General features: G+C 36.4%; 1 protein-coding gene across 4 annotated transcripts in view; it reads right to left on the reverse strand.

Annotated features, from left to right (window-relative positions):
* Positions 1 to 7414: 7414 nt before the first annotated feature.
* Positions 7415 to 23123, reverse strand: part of LOC148652003 (complement factor H-like) — a 73761-nt gene continuing 58052 nt past the window's right edge. The window contains exons 15-19 of one of the 4 annotated variants that reach the window (XM_088598451.1): positions 18500 to 18523; positions 15745 to 15927; positions 11591 to 11782; positions 9460 to 9500; positions 7415 to 7938 (exon numbers count right to left, since the gene is read on the reverse strand). In XM_088598451.1, coding sequence (XP_088454577.1) covers positions 9478 to 9500; positions 11591 to 11782; positions 15745 to 15927; positions 18500 to 18523 — 422 coding nt within the window. In that variant the 3' untranslated portion in view covers positions 7415 to 7938; positions 9460 to 9477. The other 3 variants (XM_088598453.1, XM_088598450.1, XM_088598456.1) reach the window with 3 other exon arrangements.

The following is a 23123-nucleotide window of genomic DNA, read 5'->3' on the forward strand; positions in this document are numbered from 1 at the left end:
ATTTCTCATTTGACAAGCCCACAACAGTCAAACACATAGAGCCTGGTACTATCAATGTAAAACTCTAAATAAAATTTACCAGTTCCAAAAAAATAATTATAATAAAAGCAGTACTCACATGGGACAACATCAGGAATCAAAGAGAGGAATCAAACCCATCAAATCTTTGTATGGATGGTAGCTATAGCTGCTAGATTAATTTTAATTGTAAAAGTGGCCATCTTCACCTTAACTATTCCTCTCAAAACGTAAGAATAACCAGGACAAAAAATGAACAAGATATCCCAGTCACTCTCCGAAGAGGGTTTGTATGGAATTGTAATAAAAACATATCAAATGTAAGAAAAACATCTCAAATCCTCCATGGGGTGTACAACAAAGCACCTGAGTGATGTTGCAAAATGTGTTGAGGCAATATGAAATAAAATTAGAACATTTTGGTCTAAATGCCAAACATTACCTTTGGCGCAGACCTAGGATAGCTTTTCTCTCAGTCAACGCTAACCATACTGTCAAGCATGGTGGTAACTGGAAATCTTCAAGGAAAAATGGACAGAGTAAAGTACAGGTACTGTAAATACTAATGGAATACTTGTTTTAGTCTACTGAACACTTTAAACTGGGGCAAAAATTCACCTTTCACAGGACAACGTTTGAAAGCTGGTTAAAGCTACACTGCAGTGGCTTAAGAATAATAAAGAATAATAGAGTGAATGCCCTTGAATGTCCCTGACAAAGTCCTTTCTGTTATCCTACTGGGAATCTGTAAAATGACTTATGAACTGCAGTCCATATGTGATTTTCAAGCAACTTAAGTGAAATTGAGCAAAACTGAATGGGCAAATATGCACTAGTCTGGTGTGCAAAGTTAGCAATTACCCAAAAAGACCTGAGGTTGTAATTGCTGCCAAAAGTGCTTTTATTTTTTCTCCTTATTGTTGCTGACATTTACTCCAACTATTATGCTTACAAGCCTTCAGTTTGAGCATTAAGCTCTGCATTATTTTAATCCATTTTCTAACCACTTCTTCCATTTCAGGGTTGCAGGGAAGCTGGTGCCTAACCCAGTGAGCAATGGGATTAAGATAGAGTACACCCTGAAAACGATGCCACTCCAGAACAGGACTTGCACACACATTCACGCCTAAGAACATTTTTACCAGAAGCCAATCAACCCACCAGTATGTGTTGGAATGTCGGTGGAAGCCAGAGCACTTGGAAGAAACTCACAGAATTGAACTCAGGGCCCCAGCGATGTGAAGTAGTAATATGTATACTGATGAAAAAAAGAAACACAAAATTTTCTGGAATAAGAATACTATAGTTATAGCTTATGTTCTTTCACACAAAGTTGTCAATTTGTTTTAAGCCCTCTGACCAGTAATACAGCTTGTGCAGTGAGGCATTGCAACTAGGTTGTTAGGTGCACTTTTACCCAACGAAGTCCAGGTGGAACAATGCCTGATCAGGTCACCTTTAAAAAGGCCTTAATTCAAAGTTTAGGTCACTGCAAGAAAAAAGCCATGCGTTGAATGTCACCAGAAGCAAGGGAGAGGGCCATAGGCATGCTGCAGGCAGGAATGTCATGTGCCAACGTTGCCAGACACTATGGAGTTATCTGCTCCACTATGTCCCAAATGCAGAGAAGGTTTCAGGACAGATGACCGTCCAAGACCTGGTTGCCCTCGAGTGACCACACCAGAGCAGAAATGACACATCAGACTGGTCCATCTGAGAGATCGTTTCAGATCTGCCACCTGTACTGCTGCTGAAACTGCCTGCAGACACAATGCCCACATCAGTGACAGGACAGTGAGGCTCCATGCTGCTAGTCTTAGAACAAGGCCACCTGTAAGAGGCCGTCTGCTCACACCTCCAAGACGTCACACCCGACTGGCTTGGGCCAGACAGTGGCTGTGATGGACTTGTGAGCAGTGGCATCAGGTCCTCTTCACAGATGAGTCACTCTTCAGCCTGTTCTACACAGACGGGAGGGACAGAGTGTGGAGGAGGAGATGTTGTGTTTCTTTTTTCCATCAGTATACAATGTAAGATGCTTTTATGAGATCTTTAAATTTTGGAAATTGTAAGGTGGTGTTCCACCGAAATAGATGCTGTGGGAATTGGTGAGGTCCAGCCACAACTAGATAAGGTGATTGCAATTACAAATGGCCCCAATCCCACATGAAAGAACAGGTCTGTGCACTCTGATGGTTCATAATGTACTACCTGTGCTTTATCCTGCTTTAACAAATAGCTGTTTTGGTTGACCTCACCAAACAATCTGTCAAATAAAGTTTTTTGGAACCCATAAAGCCCAGCTGGCATTAGGCAAAGCTGAAATGATTTTGTTCTTCTTGTTGCCAATTTAAAGGAGAGTCTTTATTTGCAGGCTGCATATTGTTTTTTAATTGTAAACCATTCAGAAGAACTATACTGTGGTGGAAAGGGTGTGTTTGGAATTTGAATTGGCTACAGACGTTCTTCAATTTTATCAGCAGGGGCACAAATTAACTCTGGTCGCTGACCATTCTTCAGTCTTCTGGATGCACATTAAGAAAGATAGAAATGTTCTGATGACCAATGCAAAGTTCTCAACCATGCTGTGAGACAGATCTTCCACTTATGGCATTGATATACTAAGCAAGTTGTGAAGTGAGAACGAAATTATTATGATGAAAAGTAATGAGGAATAATGTGTTCAAATATGTCAGGAATAAACAATGAAAAATAATTTATGCAATAATGTGTACAGATCTCTCTAATATGATTGCAAAGGTCAATCTAATATGATTGTCTTAAGAGAAAATTGTATTTATTTTTACTGGTATTTCAAATTTGGTACAGTATGTACAATTTGAATGATCACCTGTGCTATATGTAAACTGTATAACATGTACTATATAAAAAAGGTTATGTATTCAGTGCTCAATAAAAAAAAGCAAATATCATACAGTGAAAGAATAGGTGTGGGTAAGCATGTTTGGCCTGTCAACAAGTGCCTGTCAGAAAGTAAAGTACATCTCTGCTAGTTTGTTTCTGCATTCACCACTCTAAAACATTTTCTGTTTTGTTTAAATAGGCTTCTGTATCAATGTAATATGAGCACTATTGATCATAGGGCAAAAAGAAAAAAAAAACTGTTTAATATCTAACAAAATGTTCCACATTATTCTCTGTTAGTGTGTCCAAGCTTATAATTATGTATTATTGTATGTATTTTTTCCCCAAAAAAACTTTCATAGTTATGGTGATTTTAAGCACAGATCATTATGAATAATGTTAAATATGAACATGTACATTTACATTAGGGATTACTTTATATTCCCTCCTTCGCTTTTTTATATGACTTTAAATCCCACTGTTATAGTGACAACCTTGTGACATATTGAAAGGTGACAAAATACTGTAGAGTGACCTGAAAATCAGGGTTTGTTTTCTTCTTTTGATCTTAAATACAAGAGAAAATAATCAAATAAGCTAATCTAATGAGAAAATAATAAAAGCTTGGCCGTTCCTAAAAATAGTGCTGGAAGTTGTTTTTTTCCGAACAAAGTTGTGTTTTTACAAAAGTTTACAGCGCCTGTGTCATGGATGTATAGTAAGAGTATTATGGTGTCAGAAATACTGTCACTCGCTCCTTCACCATGAATGAACACCACTGAGCACAAACCCTGTGGGTGTCCCAGTAAAACAACCTCTCAGGAATCCCCAGGTATAAACTGTGCTCAATCCATTCATTCTCAATCTCACTGATTTATCCAATTCAGGGTCATGATGAGGCCAAAGCTAAGTATCCTATTTTATCTACAGAAAAGTTTCAAGTGTCATTGTTTTTCTGTCATAGATAGCCATAGCCATACAGTAGCCAGCAGCCATATCACTCTGCAACTCACAACTGGCAACCCACTGAAGCTAAGCAGGTATGAGCCTTGTCAGTACCTGGGTGGGAGACCTCCTGGGAAAAACTAAGGTTGCAGCTGGAAGAGGTTAGTGGCGCCAGCAGGGGGCACTCACCCTGCAGTCCATGTGGGTCCTAATGCCCCAGTATAGTGATGGGGACACTACACTGTAAACAGGCGCCGTCCTTCGGATGAGATGTAAAACCGAGGTCCTGACTCTGTGGTCACTAAAAATCCCAGGGTATTTCTCGAAAAGAGTAGGGGTGTAACCCCCTGTGTCCTGGCCAAATCCCCATTGGCCCTGGCCTCCTAATAATCCCCATCTATGAATTGGCTTCATCACTCTGTTCTCCTCCCCACTGAGAGCTCGTGGTGAGCGCTCTGGCGCACTATGGCTGCCGTTGCATCATCCAGATGGATGCTTCACATTAGTGGTGGTGGTGGAGGGGAGTCCCCATTACCTGTAAAGCGCTTTGAGTGGAGTGTCCAGAAAAGCGCTATATAAGTGTAAGCAATTATTATTATTATAATGCAAGACATGCACAATGTAAGAACACTAATAAGAAATCCATAATGTTGGTTTTATCTCAGTGCACACTTCTCATCCATATGTCCATCCATTTTCTAACCGCTTTTCCATTTCAAGGATGCAGGGGAGCCAGAGCCTATTCAAGCAAGCAACAGCACAAGGCAGGGTACACCTTAGATGGGATACCAGTCAATTGCAGGGTAGATATACACAAACACAGACATACTGTAGATATGCTCACACTCACACCAAGGGCCAATTATCCCAGAAGCGGATAAACCTACCAGTATGCTTTTGGATTGTGGGAGGAAACCAGAGAACCTGGAGGAAAACCACATGAACATGGGGAGAACATACCAACTCCACACAAATAGCACCCTAGGAACTAAACCCAGGGCCCCAGTGCTGCAGTGCAGAGAGACAGTAATGCTAAACACTGCTCCACCATGCTGCAAATAGATTTAATTTCACAGAGCTGATCTTTTTCAAACTCATCCACTAATAACTTTACAGTGCCGTGTACGTTGGAGGTCAAAGTGTTATTCTTTCTAAATAGAGTGGCTGCAAAATAGAATATATACAGTGTACAGTATATAACATGTTATTTGTAAATGTTTAATATCCAGTAAAAATTAAGTACAACAAGTAAATGGTTAAATACTGTATCAGTACAATCCCTTCCTAAAATGTCTTCCTCTAATGAACTTAAACAACAAGATATAAAAGTAATCATTGGACGTTGAGTAGATTTTATTCCTTTGAGTTAATTATTTCCTAGAGGAGTTATTTATGGTAATGTTTTTCTTTAGACAGGCAATTTGGAAAAGTAAACAACATTTAAGGTGAATGATTTGACTCTGATCAAGAAACAAGTTTAGATTTGTTGCTGGCTTTAGGTTTTTATATTGGGTAATAATGTCAATGTTTTAGTACCAATGTGTTTTCTTGTTAAAATGTAAAGCCTTTTTACTTTATTGTGACAAAGCAGGCTCCAGCCTTCAGTAACCACTACATTATAAAACAAAAACGCTGTTTAGAAAATGGTAAACATACACATACAACTGAACAATACTTTTTTCTGTATTGCTTTGTGTTTGTAAACACATATTAACATAAGACATAAATTAACAGCGATTCCAAAGTTCCTTAAAACCCGTATAAATATTTCTACAAATTAACAACATTGATTGCGAGATGCAACAATACTGTCTCCTGCTTCAAGAACCCAAAAAAACAGAACCTTGTCAAAACAGGTATCCTTGTAGTGCCAGAGGAAAAATATATTCCAGAGATGGAGAGACCAGCTAATCCCTATTTAATTATGTATTTATTAAGTTAATTATACATATTAACTTTGTCTCTCTCAATGGGTACAGGTCTGAAATTGGTCAAGTCAAGTCTGGTGTCCCCCAGGGCTCAATACTGGGCCCCTTGCTCTTCAGCATTTAGATGTTCCCACTTGGTCAGCTTTTAAGATCACATGGCCTCAGCTTTCATTTTTACGCTGACGATACTCAAATATACATCCATACCAAACCCGACACTGATTTGGCTGTCTCTATTCTATCTAATCGCATCTCTGACATAAAAATTTGGATGACTCAAAACTTCCTTCATCTTAACTGTGACAAGACTGAAGTCATGCTTATTGGTACCCCCCATCAACTTCGTAAAGCCAGTCCTGTAACCCTGTCTGTAGATGGCTCTGTACTTGAGCTTCAATCAAAATTGAAAAACCTTGGGGTTATATTCGATTCTGGCTTAACATTCGACCCACATGTACAGCATACTGTCAAAACATCTTTTTTTCACCTTAGAAATATCGCAAGACTACGCCCTATGCTATCATTAACTGTGGCTGAAAAGCTGATCAACATATTTGTATTTTCTCGAATTGACTACTGCAATGCTCTACTCCCTGGGGTATCTAAATCTACTCTGAACAAGCTGCAGTATGTCCATCATTCAGCAGCCAGAATCCTGACCAGGTCTAGTGCAAGTGTTCACATTACTCCGATCCTGGAGTCCTTGCACTGGCTTCCGGTCAAATTCCGCGTAGACTTTAAAATCCTCATGCTCACCTACAAGGCTTTACATGGCTTGGCACCTCAATACCTGTCTGAACTTTTATCGCCCTACTCCCCACCTCGCAACCTCCGCTCTTCAAATTCTGCCCTCCTTACTGTCCCCCAAGCCCGTCTACATTGTATGGGCGACAGGGCCTTCTCCTGCTATGCCCCCAAGCTCTGGAACTCTTTGCCCAAGGATATTAGAGAGTCACCTTCTCTAAACTCCTTCAAATCCAGACTCAAAACCTTCTTCTTCAGAAAAGCCTTTACTTAACTGGTTCCACTCTTCACCCTCTGCTCTTCTTAATACCATCTTCCACGGTCTCCTCTATTGTTATTGTTGTATTGTTGTAATTATAATTGTGTCCTGTCTTGTGAAATTTTCTTATTTATTGTTGTAGTCTTCTTATTTATTGTTATTGTCATCCTGTAAAGTGCTTTGAGAAGCCACCTTTAAAGGCGCTATATAAAATAAAGTTTATTATTATTATTATTATTAAATTCAAATTAGGTAAAATTTTGTTTAAATGTACAAAACATAGTATGTTTGAGATGCTATGTATAGAGTAAGGAAATTGTAAAATGGCCATTTTTATACTTATTGTGAGAAAGACCATCAATGGTTTCCACCACTGAGGAGATATAAGGGGGAGGAGATATACTGTAGATGGGTGTTTTGTTTGATGAGAGAGAGAAGTTGAAGAGCAGTGTAGGCTGAGATACCAAGTGCCTATTGGTTTTTATTTCCCCCTCACTATATATAGCACCAATAAAAGTATCTTTGCATTGTAGTAGTTCTCCATCTTGCCTTTGTTAGAATTGATATTTTCTTTTCTGGTGCCTTTTGGCCTATGTTACCCTCACCAAAGCGGTGGTGTGACTTTTATAATAATATAAACAATGTGAAAAAGATCTGATTTCTCATGCATATACTTTATAGTTATTTCACAATGCTCCATACACAAAAAATGATAGAACAGAAAAAGCAATAGCAAAAACAAACCATGCAAAATAAGTGTATAGAACTAAATGTATTGTTTGAGTTCAAGTTTGTCGCTACAAATTTTCATGCAGAAGAGGAGACATCTCCTTCCACGTTATTACCAAATTTTTATTGAAGTTATTGATCTTCGATAAAAGATTTAGATTATTTTTGTAAAGAAATATTACTCAGTATCAAATGAAAAAATAAACTTTAAAATAGTGCCGGAAATGAGTTTTTGTTTTTTGAAAATATATTTGAAAAGAAACAGCTTTTAAATCAAATGTTCAATAACCATGAGTACAGAGGTGTATTTCAGAATTACAGTAAATAATAAAAACATGTTTTGAAATAATCAGAGTAAAATCATTGTATCCTGGCAAAGCAAGATAGAAAAGATTTCCAGATGTCACATGATTTTTAGATTCTTAATGGAGTACTCATATCCATATCCCACACCCGTAAAAGAACTGAACTAGTACAATATTTAATGTATGGAGAACTAAGATTTACACTTATGCTTTCAAATAAATAATTATGAATGATTTTTTAAAAATAATAAAATTAAGATGTGTAATGCCATATTGTACATACTCTTCCATTGTACTGTTAAACCAGAAAAGTTGCATCAGCTCAACAGTGGAGCAACAAGGAATCTATTTCAAGTAGAATGGTAGCAGTGTCGATCAGTTGAAAATTATTACATACAGTGCCCTATACAGGTACTTAAACAGCAATGTCAACATTTTCAGTCAACCTATTTGTATTCGTGATCATGATATTAATATGAATGGCACGTATACTGTTTTTTGGGTAAGTCATATGTTTTATCATATTAGAACAACACACCTTCAGTTTAATCACGTGATTTGATTTCAATTAAGAGTATTAAGATACAGTCACTTTTGGTAAATTTCAGAATAAGTTAGTACTGTACATGGCTGCAGATCCTATTGAGGCAAGAACTGCATGAACGGTGCATTCCACTGAATTCACTGAAGTCTTCAGACTGAAGCCTTTAGATAATCATTGAAGGCTCTTTTCAAAGATTTTGCTGCAGACAGTTTGAGTTCTAGCCTAGAATAGGGGTGATATTTTTCAATATGTAAAATGTGTGTTCATTTGGAATAACATGCAGTGTCTTTACTTCATTGGCTACTCCTTAATCCTCTTTTTCTCCTGATGAATTCTTTGGTTGAATTAATCATATATTTTGGAATATTTTCATGGTGCTTGGTTGAGTATGGTATGGATTATTAAGGGAAAAAGTATTAAGTGAGAAGTATTTTCTCCTACATATACAGGCAAAATATTTCTGTAAATATCATAACTCTTCCTGTTGCAGCAAGCATAAGTTACATCATCTATAAAGATGAGTGAGGCAGTTCCAGAGGTGGTGATGCATTCTAGGCTTTGACATCTGTGAAGCACGGTGAGGGTCACATCATGGACTTTAATGAAAAAATAAAACATATACTGTATTATATTACGCTTATCATTCATATTAATCTCATAATCACAAATATGACTTTAAAGGGAAACTGTTTTTTTCTTGCTGTCCTAATACTTTTAGAGGGTGCAGTACACAATGTATTAAACATTGCATTGTTGGATATTCTACCGCCCTTGCCTCCATCTTGCAGCTAAACAAAGAGACAAGCAACTCTAACCTGATAATACTTTTATCTTCGTTTATTGTTTATCCAATTTTAATTAAATACATTTTGAATTATTAATTTAAATTATTTGATATTATTTGCAATGTGTGGCACAATAGATTCACATGTGCAGGGTCGTGGGTCAAAACTGCATCATAATCAAATATGCTCATATTCTCAATGCAGGGCTTTCACTTAAGAGTCTTAATAAGATGGGACAGTCAAGTGTGTTGAAAAAAGAACAATTTTATAAAGTAAATACTAGTGAAAATGTTGAAAACTGAACAGGTATTTATTAAACAAAAGTAAAAGCAACACTCACCAGTTCTTCAATACCTCAATATGTCCTGTATCTTTCACCTGTATGCATAAGAAAACAAACATCATTTTAACAATGAATTTCCCATTGTTTGATTTCAATTGTACCATCTGATTCTTCTCATATGCATAATGACTTAATTTTAAATGATGCATGATTTAATTATTGAGTATCTAACATTAATAAGATCTTGTGAATGACAAGACCTTATGTGTTAACCCAATAATTTCCTTTTATATGCTAAAATGTCTCCTTCCAGTAACTCTAATTTAACACGCACAAAGTTGATCTAAAATAATGTAAGGTACAGATATTTTCTACTTTGTTTTCCTATAGAAAATAAAATCAACCTTAATGAAATTACTCAAATTCAATAATAGGAGTCTAAATGACATCAGCAATTTGATCAATTTCATAATGTTGTTTTCAATGCTGCTTACATCTCATTTTTATGTTTCTTTTCTACTGTAAAGGAGAACAGCGGTTCCTAACCTGTGGTCCACAGATCATATTCAGTCCATGATAAATTCACAAACTTCATTGGTTACTTCATACATTTTTACACAATCCCAGTACAAGTACTGATAAGCAACGCTTTTCTGTAAGTACATTCAGCTTTTCATGATCCATTTAATAATAGAAAGTATGGGCAGCATAATGTTGTGCTAGTTAGGCCTGCTGACTCATACTGTAATTACTGGGGCCCAGGTTTGATTGAGTGTCTTCTGTGTGGAGTGAACTGTATGTTCTCCTGGTGTTTGTTAGGGTTTGCGGGGGGTGATCTGATTTTCTCAAAAGCCTCCCAAGATATGCTTGGTAAGGTTAACTGCTGTCTCTCAAGTATACCCGACCTTGTGTGCAAGCATGCATGCCCTGTTATGGACCGGTGTCCTGCTTAGGAATACAGTCCTGTCTTGTACCTGTGCTTCCAGGATTTGGTCAGGGATGCGATGAACCTTAAGGACCTTTAGAGGTGTAAACAGTTTTTTGAATGGATAACGGGGAGTGATTTATGCAGTTTTCCTGACGATATAGAAAGCAGAAACTGTACCTGAGATTTCAGAGAAGCCTCATACTTAAATTCACAAAATGTCACTATCACTTGAGGCATGCCTCCTAATCACAAGGTGACAAGAAGTAAGTTGTTAAATCAAAGCTAATTTTTATTGTTTTTTTTGATGGTCTGTTCAAGGAAATGAGAGCTTACTATGCAAACTCCTGCTATACACTTGGGCAAGTCTTACAATCAGCATGAAGGGATTAAAAAATAGGTGTGCAGCCCACTTGTTTGGCAAGTAGGGATGCCTTGGCTTGCGATGTTCCTCAGATACTATCAAATTAGATCAGCCTCATTAAAGGGGAACTGAAGACACAATTTCTCAAACCGGTTATTCAGTCCCAGAAACAAAACCAATTAATTAATTTTACACATTTTGAATTAAGCACAAAATTGTGAACTTTATGAAAGTACTGTTTATCGGGCCCATTGTAATTATTGTAACGCCCTCGCCCAGTGGTGAGGAGGATGCGCCCCTAGGTGCTCATAGTATTGCTGGGCATGCTGGGAATTGCAGCCGGGGAGAGTCTGAGGGTCAGCACGATGACCAGCAGCTGACCCTACATGTGTAAATAATGTCATAGTAGTTCTAGTGTCCTGTGTAGCAATAATAGTGTATAGCCTGTTGTTAAGTAATTACCACCCTAAAGATGTGTACCTGTACTGTCAGTCTCATCATGTGTGTGTATATCCTGTGTTTGGATTTGTATGGTTGCGATAAAAGAATAAAACAGTCGCTTGGTTAAGTTATCTCGTCTCCACCAGTCCTTTGTCCTGAAAGAACCTGAATACGCTACATTTTGTATTTCTAAACTTGACACTCTCCACAATGTATCCGCAAAGAACACAAAAGACATTTTTTTGCAACATCATTTCAGTTTTCGAGTTAATGTTCTATAGTCATTTACATGATCCTTTGTTAAACAAAAGTTAGCATATGTGACAAAGTACACAGCGGTGTTAATTAAAAGTCAAATCAATGAGAACTATAGATTGTGTAAGAAACGGAATTCTGTAGAATTTCTGACAAAACAAATCAGTTTTTAAATATCAATGAAAATGAATTATACTTACATGTTGGATATTCAATGTCTCCATGAATGCACAGGACATAAACTGAATAATGATAATAATTCCAGCTATCATAATAAAAAAAATTATCTTTGCAATAAAATCTGAATTTCATGCCTTCTTCAACATATTCAGTGTTCCTTGGATTTTTAAGGTTGTAACGGTCATCTATAGGTGTTGGTATAATGCAAGGACCTAAAGAATAATAGTAAAATGTCAATAAAACTGGTGTTTTAAAAATTTTAATTAGCAGAGAGAGCAGTCTTTCATACAGTCTGTGAAACAAAAGTAAACCTTTCTAAATATTTCTGCACTGAGAGCTTCCAAGTGACACTTGTGGTGCATTAGATGTTAGTGAAACGATTGCTTCATTTATTTTTTCTATACTGTTTATCATTTTTAATATAGATACTATATTTAATAATATTTTGTAACTAAAAGCTGACAATATAAATAACAGAAGCATAACATCTCTGAACCTCATGAATTATATTAATTAAGGAATATAAATATATATAGTATATACATGTAGGGCTGGTAGCAGTAGCTCAAAATAAAAATACACAACAATATTCAGTATAACAGCAAAGGATGCAGAGCCTTCTTCATAAACATTTTCTGCATCAAAGTATTTAATTCGGTCAGTTACTGTGGTTATTTTGATGTGCTCATTCTAACCATTAGAAGGTTATAAACTTTATAAAAAGCTATAATGTTTTTTTCTATGAATAGGTTGTTACTGTTGTTTTTTATCTAAAAAAAAGTAGTACTTTTTAAAATCCACTTTATGCAGAATATGAATATGGAATCGTGTAACTTTTTTAAGCTGAAAATAAAAATGTTTTCTGAAAATCATTAACGATGTTCATTGTTGATGGATCTAAATATAATATATAGGTTTTAATAATACCATATTCCACTTTCTTCATAAACATCTGCATCAATTTCTATGACTTGTTCACTTGTGATTTAGCAAAAATGCTGACATGTCCATCCTAACTACATTACCAACCAACGCACAGTGCTAAAACAGTACAGTGGTAAAATGCATCCATACCACCACGAATGTCCCAGGCTTGATTACTTTTTTAAAAACAATATCTTTATAGTTTTTTCCATATTAAATATGAAATGGGAAACTATGAACTATGTACAAACAACAGGAACACATAAACAAAAATAAAAATAAAAAGGAAGAATGTGATAAAACATCTTTACAATCAGCATATTTACAACAAGCCCATACAATGGCCGTGATTCAAAGTGCAAGTCACATAGGTGTTGGTTTTTTAACATAAATATATGTTGTATACAAGGCTTAAATATATTACCTTTCATAAACGTTCCTCTAATTTAAGCCTTTACTCCCCTTCTCTCTAGGTGTTAGCCCTATGATTCTCTAGAAAATTTAGACATGAATCCCATATCTCTCTGAATTCCCCCATTTCTGATTTTAGGAGATAAGTATTTAAGTCTTTTCCAAGGCATGAAGTCATCCCCTTCAACCGTTGTGACACACAAGGACATTTTTTTTCCTGTCTCCAAACACAGGCTATCGTTCGTTTTGCTTCTAAAAGGCAGATGGTTACCAATAAACACTCCTTTTTAGTCATCCTAAGCTCTTCTGGGTATATATTGAGAATGCATAATTTAGGGTTAGGAGGCAATTTCTTACTAATAATCTGTGAAACTATATGCAATACCTTCTTCCGAAAACCCTGAACTTTTGGACATTCCCACATGCAGTGAAATAAAGTGGTTATGTTATCTTTGCATTTAATACAGAAGTCAGGAATATTAGGATTGAATTGACGAAGTTTATATGGTGTGATACTGTATAGTATTCCTATCCTTCCTATTTGATCAAAATTTAAATCCTGACCTCCCAGGACAGAAATCTTCATTACCAAAATGGGAGTAAACAGACATATCTGTGAAGCCTCCCCTAGAAATGAAAGGGTCTCATACCAAACATTGTGGAATATCTTATAATAAAATTGAAAATTAAACCTATGTGATCTTTTGATGAGAAAATCATGTACATGACTGATAAATGTTATTCGGAGTGTTCTGTTAATTTTTCCTACACTAATACACACAGCATCTCAACTGCATTAAATATGCTTTACAGTATGTATTTGATGTACTGTACATATTGCATCAAGTACATATTAACTGTACATAGGTTTTGTCCCTTGTCCATACCTGCAAGTTTCTTTACTGGAATCACTGATTTTATAAAATTGCTTACAGTACATTGATATTTAACTTTGACACCATGCTTATATATATATTGTTTTGAGGTCTCTCTGTAATGACATCACCATTTCATGTGCCAGTGGTCCTCCACACTTGACAGCCATATACAACCCAACACATAAATCTTCGGCATACTTTTCATTACCTTAAACACCATATTTTTAATTGTTTCTCAAAGAAGCACCAAAGCATCTCCAAAACAATCAAAATACAATTTACAGCACTGAAACTATTTTTAAGTAAAGCTGACCATAAAGCTTCAAGGTATATAGCATAACCGATGAATTTCACTACTTTTTACCAGAAAAATCGAACACAGAATGCCTCATAAGACACAAGAAAACCTAAGCTTCACAGCAGTGTATTTCATAACTAAATACAACCTGACAATGCAATGCAATATTTTTTCATAAGAACTTTTATCTGGTGTAGCAGTTCTAAGAAACTCCCAAGTGCATTGATACTTTATCAAGTCCTTCCAAAGCAATATATATGCATAATATATACCCATACCCATAATAACATATCTAGCAATACTTAATGTAAATAAAATAATAATAATGGACTTTCTAATCTTTTCATTAATTCTTTCATTCTTTTCAGTCATTGCCTGGAATTGTTATCATAACTTTAATTATCTTTAAAATGTTAAAACAAAAACATAAATATACATTATCTTTTTTTAAGGCATAGATAAGAATTCCATGGCCTGTCTTAATAGAATGTCTTGCAAAATGTTATTTGTTTAATGACTCTGAAAGTTTTTATCCACTGTAGTAGACAGTAGTAGAAATGTACATCCTATGTCTACTACAACTTATAAAATGTGTTTCTTTTTTATTCTGTTTTTGTTCTGGATATTTCTTTCTATTGTGCATTTGAAGCCCATGTGGTTCCCTTGTATTTAAGACCCTAAACAGGGCTGTACTGTTTATACTTTTCAACATAATTAAGATGATTAAAAGGTGCATCCATTCCTTGAGGACATTGAACTTGGGTTCTATTTGGGGGCACGGTCTTAAAGTAGAGCCTTTGAAGCCAGTACGGTCAAAATTATGCATCTAAAAAACACTGGAAACAAATACTTTTTTTGTTTAGGCACTTAATTATACGTATGATATCTTGCAACAGTATTTACTTCCAATGTCCCAATTTGTTGAGTTAAAAAAGACAAATACATATTTTAACATTTTTAATCAAAACATGAGTGTACTAACTGCGCACTTTTATGGGTAAAAGACATTAAATATTATCAAAAATGTGAAAAAAGACTTGTAAAACATGATTAATAATGAATTGTCAACATTTAAAATGCTTAATCTTTCTTCAGAAAAACAGACACTTGCCCTTTTTTGAAAATAGAATTGACATTTGCCTGAAAACTTCACTTGTAGTCCACACAGTCCCTAAATACTATTTCCACTGATGCAGGGCCACCCTGATGCAGGTTTGAGTAGGGGATCTGAGGGGTATTCCTGAAATCAACCTTGAATCTATATGACTACAAAGTAGTTCAAGTAGGTAGCTGCGTCAGCATGCGTAGGCTGCAAAGGAACAAGTTTAAGGCTTATTCCATGCTGAAAAGAGAAGAAAGGAAACACAATGTTTTGGCTGTGGAGACTTTTTCGAGTGGCTCCACAGCCAAAATGTTGTCTTTCCTTTCTTCTCTATTCAGCATGGAATAAACCTTTAACTTGTTCCTTTGCTGACTACAAAGTATAATCACTTTTTACTTTAGAATCCAATGACGAAATCTAAAAATAAAAGTTATCTTTTGATGATGACCTCATATCCATGACTGATCAAAGGTATTCTCAGAGTTATATAGCTTATTCTGCGCTTACACACAGACCATCTCCAGTGCATTTAAATGTGCTTTCTGTTTTTGATGTACTTACGGAGACATGTGGGTAGTTTTGTCCATTGTCCTCGTTGGCAAGTTATATCACTGGAACCACTCATTTTATAAAATCGCTTACACTGATATTTAACTTTGTCACCATGCTTATAGACATTGTTTTGTGGCCTCTCTGAAATGGTATCACCATTTTCAAGTGCTGGTGGGTCTTCACAATTGTCATCTGGAAAATATGATTAAGGTTATTCATATTTTAAAAATCTTCAAATGAGTTAATTACCTTAGTGTCACGATTGCTACTCCTCCTCTTAAGGGCGCTCCAGCCCTTCCTCGTTCTTTCCCATTACCCACACCGGTTCCCTATTTCAGTTCCTCCTTAAAAGCCAGACGCAGACGTCACTCGAGGCTCCTCATTGAATCCTGTTTCGTGAGAGCCCGGGTCCTGCTGCGTCTGGCTCCATCATGGTTTTTACCTTCTGTTCCTGATCCCCCCCGCTGGTCCCGACCCGGTTCATGGTTTTAATTCCCTCAGATGGATCTTCCGACATTGGACTTACTCTTCTGTCTTGGATTACCTGTTTGGATTTCTTAATGGATTGTTCACTCCCCCTGGACACCTGCACCCCTTGGACATGCCCCCTGTCTCCATACCCTCTCCTGCATGACTTTTTCCCCAGTGTTTCCTCACAATTCTGGATTGTGTCGTCTGCATAGGGCCCTGAAAGAACTGTTCTTGACACTCAGCATACAATAAGTTTTAATGAAGTTAGTTTTTTCAGGGTATTAACTTATTTTACAATATTAGTTTACAAAAAGAATACTGCTTCAGTTATATATGACTAGGAAGTATCTCTAAAAGTCTAGATAAAGTATGTAACACCTGGCAGTGTAAACCTTTCCAGTTTAAAGCAAAGGGGATGTTTGCAATCATAAAGCTTACTTTGGTTAACCTTAGTTAATTAAGTTTGTGGGTAAAAGATTTAGTGTGAATCAGGAGTCCAAAAAGACGCCATGTAAGATCAGATTGGGACAAAGAAAAAGGAAAGACCATAAGACAGAGAGGGAGACAGGAGGAGAGAGTGTGCCAGGTGAGAGAAGACCTGAGTGGAACCAGTAATAGTACTGGAGAAATACAGTATTTGAACCTTACTAAGAGAGCTTGCTATTCTGTAGCTTTTTGGGAACTTGGAGTTCCTGAGTGAAGAAAAATTCAGTTTAAAACAGCCTCTCCTGCTTAGTGTGTGCATTTTAGAACAGGGCAAAAGGCTCCCATTTATTTTGTGGCATCTGGGTTTGCAAAGAGAGAGTTAATTGTAGGTTGTATTCTATGTATATCTAGTTTAGTAGGTAGCTTATCTCTTATTCTGGCATTTGTAGTCATTAAAAGATGAATACTTGGTAAGAGTCTGGGATTTTTCTAGTTGGTTACAACGTTAGGCCTCTGGGATGCCTTGTCTATAAACTTGTCATACATATAGTGTAGTGTGTGTATGGTAACTGTTAATATTTGTTTAACCCAGTGTGTCTGAATTATTATTATTTTGACTAGAGAATTAAGAACTTACGTGTCTATAACTGTGCCAGCTGCTCAGGCATATTCATGGCAAAATCCTCAGAAGTTGGAAGTTATGATTATTTAACTTATTGACTAAGCAGCTCGGTGAATTCCTGTTATTCATCATTTTATAACTCTGATTTGTAACCATATTTTATATAAACAATAATAATTCACACTTCTAAAGCTCTAACACGTTCTTTTTTGTGAAATCTTCAGGAAAGAGTTGTCAGTTAAAGCCACAGCTAGATAAAATGCAATTACAAATGGCACTAATGTCACATACTGTATTCATGTAGTCTTAGGGTTCATAAGGCGCTGCCAATGTTTTACCCTGTATACTTATTAGCCATGGTAAGAACCAGGATTTCTACATAAGACTGTGATAAAATGTGAAATTTGTGTGGAAAAATATGTTGAAATATATCAAGAACAATGAAAAAAATCCTGCTTGTTATTAAAGTTTACAGAACTGTGTAATTGTAGGTTTGGGGAAAGTGTTTCATTTAAGAAAAAAACTATAATTAAATGAACACATACTTTCTATGCTCCAAAGTACTTTATTTATTATAACTCATCAATATGTGGTACATACAAACATACTGCCACGACCACCAGCCAGCAGAGATCAACGCGTACGTGAGCTAATCAGCATCAGCAGCGTTACTCTTAACAAGCGCCGCCGCACGAGTTGCTCTGCCTAGCGTTTCTTACCCTTTTGCCTTCGGACTTCGGACTTCGGACTTCGGATCTTGTCTCGCCCCGCCCCTTGGATCGTTTGCTATCTGTGTCTATTTCGGATTTGACCCTGCCGCTCTCATTTCAACCACGATTCTGTCTCACGTTTTGGATTGTTCACCACTAGTGCCTTTACCGGATCTCGACCTACCTTATGCCTTCGGACTACGACTCAGCTCCTGGTTTTGCTCTGTTCGCTTACTTACCTCCCATTGACTCCTGCATCTGCATCGGATCCTTTTCACCTCTTCAGAGCAGCTTTACACATACACCTTTGGCTAGATAAGGATCTTATACTGTATATTCAGTGTTCAATCCAAAAGGTTTTAGAACATTGATGTTGATTTCAAACCTTGTCTTAAATCCTAAGCAATTCAAACAAGTATTAAATTGGAATTTTAAAATTAACATAATTTTCTGAATACATGCTGATTCATACTCAGGTTTAAATGCACAAGTGAAAATATATTATTATTACTAGTGTTAGAAATTCAGTACTTACCATTTAAATGAACATCAGTGCTTCCTGTAAAATAGAAGAAACTGTTTACACATGCAGTGTTCCTTATAGAATATAAGCAGAGAACTCCACAACGGTCTCCTCTCTTTAAGTTAACATACATGGTTGTCTGGCTTTTAATCATTGCCTTTTCTGAAACTTTTTTCACAATATTAAGAATTCACACCTTATTAAAATTTCCTGTGACTCCTTTAATGTCCTATTTGGTATACAATAAGGACAGAAAATATCTACATATCTAAAAAATCTATAGCATCAGTAGAATAAAATTGATATTTTTTCCTTAACAACACAAAGTTTTACTTACAATCACAATTTGGAAAATACCCATTTATATACAGGGCATTTTAATGGAACAATCTATGTGAAATAGAATGCTCAAGGGTGCAGCAGCTACAGTATACCACACCCAGGATTTGTGCTTACTACATCCAGTTATAAGGTCAAAGTTCTAACCACTTCTCCATGCTCCACATTGCAACAATACAATTTAACAGAGATTATGTTGAAATGCTACAATCTCATAGTTACCCACTTGTGGAATACAGTTTTTGTTCTCTATAGAAAAATCATATGCTTTAAAAACAGTCTACAAAAGAGCATAAGACACCTTTTGGGGCTTCAGGAGATGAACTGTGTGGATGGATTGAAGGAAATTGTCAACTTAAATGATTTATAGTTAAACACCTGACTGAAGTTTTGAGAATTGAAAAGGAAATAAGTAAGGTGAAAATGAATAATTATTTAGAGTTAATTGTGCATAAAATGAACAGTTAGGAACTTGTTCCAAGAAAAAATCACACCAGTATTTGACCAATTATGAGAAATATTGAAGGGCCAGAGACACTGTGATCTTTTATAGCTATGATTTCTTCTTCTATAATGGCTACTGGGCTTTACAGTAAGAAAAAAACATATATATATATATAAAGAGACAAGATAAGAGAATTATACAATTTAAAAACAAGGGTTTGCAATTAAATAAAACCCTCACTGAAGAAGAAGGTTTTGTGTCTGGATTTCAAAGGGCTTAGGGAGAACATGCTTGGGGATAGAATTCTAGAGTTTTACAGCATTGGAAGAGAAGGCCCTGTCATCCATATTTTGGTTGTACCCATGGTACACCAACCTAGATAAGCTAAGGGGACAAACAGAGGTTGCAAGGTTGGAGGTAGGAAGATATATCAGCTAGGTACTGAGGTGCCAAGCCATGTAATTTTCTACGTGAGCAAGAGGGTTTAAACTCAACACAGAACCTGATAGGAAGCCAGTGCATGAACTCTAGGAAAGGAGTAATGTAAACACTTGCATGTGAACTGGTGAGTATTCTGGCTGCTTAATTCTGGACATAGTGTGGTTAGTGTGGATTTATACAGTAGTAGATACCCCAGTGAATAGGATGCTGCAAGTTGAAAGAGAAAATTGTGTTGTCCAGCGTTTCAGTCAGAGACAACATAGGATGTAGTCCGGTAATATTTCTGAGGTGGAAGACTGATGGAGTTACCCAATTTTGCATATGTACAGTAGGTCAAACATCAATCCTGGATCAAATATCACCCCTAAGTTCTTCAATTTAGATTGAAATATAAGTACAGTGCCATCCACAGATAGAGTTGTAGCATTGACTTTACAGAGGTGATGGGAGGTGCAAAGAGGCATGTCTTCAGTCTTATTGCAGTTTAAATTAAGGACATTTTGAGTCATCCAGGTTTTTATGTCAGAGATGCAAGTAGACAGAGCAGAAACAGACACTTCTGTGTCAAGTTTAGTATAAACATAATATAAACATTTGACTGACATCAGCATAGAAATGCTGGCCAAGCGGGAACATGTGAATGCTTAATAGTAGGGGGGGGGGGGGGCAGTATCAAGCCCTGAGGAATACCAGAGTTACTGAACTAAACTTCTGAACTGAAATTCCCAACAGTGGAGAAGTGTAGGTGATTAGTAAGGTAAGAGTTGAACAAATTAAGAACTAATGTCAGAAACTCCAAACTGTGTCAAGATGAGAAAGTAAGATGTCATAGTCAACACTGTCAAAAGTAGCAATGAGGTCAAGGCAATTAAGGATATCTGGAATGGGATGACATCAGACGATTATTAGTGACTTTAACTAGGGTAGTTTCTGTGCTACATAGTTGTCTAGGGATAGTTTTGCTTTAAGACACTCATGAGCTGTTTTCATTTTATCTTGTTCAGGGTTATCATAATCAACTTCTCAACTATTTCTTGTATAGTTTTAACCCTAACCCTCTAAACCTCCAGTTTAGTTTTGCAATTTCTGTATATAAATTTGCATTAGTATGATAATACAAAGGGCCTTTGGAATCCTTGTATAATAGGTAGTATGTGGGTGATTAAACTGAATAATCCTTGTAGATGGAATATAAAAGTGTTGGAACAGCCAGTTATGAAGGTGAATCTTAGGAGTGCTGAGTACTTGCATCCTATCAGAGCAAAGGTAGAAGGACCAGGTGTGCAACACACAGTTACAAGGAATGAAGATGAGACTATAACTGAGAACACTACTTTTTTAAACTATTTCACAGTCTGTAAGGGATCACAGAAACATAGCTTATCAAAAAGGAAAATGATGAAAGTGACACTGACACACTGGTCTGGAGATAATGACTTAGTTAGGTATTCTATCGTTCTTAGAATAATATATTTACTTGTGTAAAACCATGTATCTGGGGTCACACTTTTTATTAATACTGAAAGGTTTTGAAAAAAAACTAGTGTCTTTGTTTTTAAACATATTTGCTTCACATAGGATATACAGTAGGGGATTGGTAATTATATTATTTATTTTGCTTTTGATAAAAGCTTGTGACAAAGAGAACAGCTGGCAGTTATATGAAATTATACATTGCTTTACTCACTTATGCAATCTGGAATTTGACTCCACTGTCCCTTTTCACAAAAAAATTTTGTCCTTGAATTTCGTGTGTTTCCTCACAGCTGTATTCCACCTGGGAACCATCATTATATTCATTCAGTAAGGGCCCAATAATTGTTGCATGTTCTACATGAGGAGGGGCATCACAAAGTTTAGTCTGTACTGAATAGGAGACAAAATTGTAAAAAAGTCTTTGCATTTCTCTATCCTTCTTAGAGAACAATGGGTTTCTGGAGCTTCATCTTTAAAAACATTAATTAGTAATTATCAAAACCTATCAAAACATTTTCAGTGTATCAAAAAACATTTGAGATTGTAAATTAAATGCAATTGTTCTTGAAGTAAAAAGTCCTTGATCCCACACTATTTTTGAAGAACCTTATTTACCATTGGCAAAAGAGCTGTGGAGAAAAGCTGCTGAGCAGCTCGACCTGCTGCCCCCTCCTAAAGACACAGCCACTCATAGAATTATTGATAGGGCGGATCATATCAAAAGTACGCTGATAGAATGCGTTAAGATGAGCAGATGCTTTTCACTGCAATTAGATGAGTCTGTACATGTCGTTGATTTTGCCAATTCGCTTGTTTATGTTAGATACGAGTTTGAGGGCATGTCCCATGACGACTTTCTGTTCTGTAAGCCGCTACCAACAGGAACTACAGGAGAGTACATGTTTCAGTTTCTGAATGAATTTATCGAAGAGAATGGCATCGGCTGGATAAAATGCGTCTGAGTTTGTACAGACAGTGCTAGAGCGAGGACAAGCCGACACAGCGGTGCAAGTTGCACAAATTAGAGAGGTTGCTCCAGGAATGAATGGACGCATTGCAACATCCACTGCAAGACCTTTGCCGTCAAGAAAATGCCTGACGATTTAAAATCTGTTAGACTCTGTTGTGAATTGTATCAAGGCTCGAAAAATTAATTCACATCTGCTTTGCTCAACTAAACAGGCTCACCCCTCTCACTGAAATGGTGCTTTTTTATTGTTTATTTTTAATTGTTGTTGTTCCTGTTGTCATTCTGTAAATTGCTTTGAGAAGTCACATTTAAAGGCGCTATATCAGATAAAGTTTTTATTATTATTATATTTTTTATATGTGTGTGAGAGTGTGTGGGCACGTGTGCTCATGTTGGTCATTGAGATTGAGGTCATTAAGATCAGATCAAGAAAGAGAAAAAGGAAAACCAGACCATAAGAGAGAGGGAGACAGGTGGAGAGAACTTATATGTGTATGCCAGGTGAGAGGTCCTTGTTCAAGATCATCCGAAAAGTCATCCGATTGGAGCTAGTAATAGTAATAGTATTGGAGAAGCATTTGTACCAAGAGAGCTTGCTATTCTGTAGCTTTAAGGGAACTTGGAGTGCCTAAATGAGAAATCCCTTGGTTTGAAACAGCCTTCCCAGGTTAGTGGGTGCATTTTTAAAATAGGGGAAGAGGGTTCCATTAATTTTTTGGTATCTGAGTTTGCAGAGAAAGGACTTAATCCTAGATTTTATTCTAATTTAGAAGACAGCTCATCTCAAGAGTCTGGGAGTTTCCTGGGTGGTTAGGCCTCTGGGAATAGTTGACTGTAAAATAGTAATGTACTTAGGGAAATTTGTGTGTTGAATGTTTATGATTTGTGATGTGCTGTGTGCATGGATATTGTTAATACATTTTTGTTTAACCCAGTGTGCGCAAATTTTTACTCTTTTCATCAAT

This window comes from Lepisosteus platostomus, chromosome 11, assembly GCF_059453375.1.
Source record: "Lepisosteus platostomus isolate fLepPlt1 chromosome 11, fLepPlt1.hap1, whole genome shotgun sequence".
NCBI lineage: Eukaryota > Metazoa > Chordata > Actinopteri > Semionotiformes > Lepisosteidae > Lepisosteus > Lepisosteus platostomus.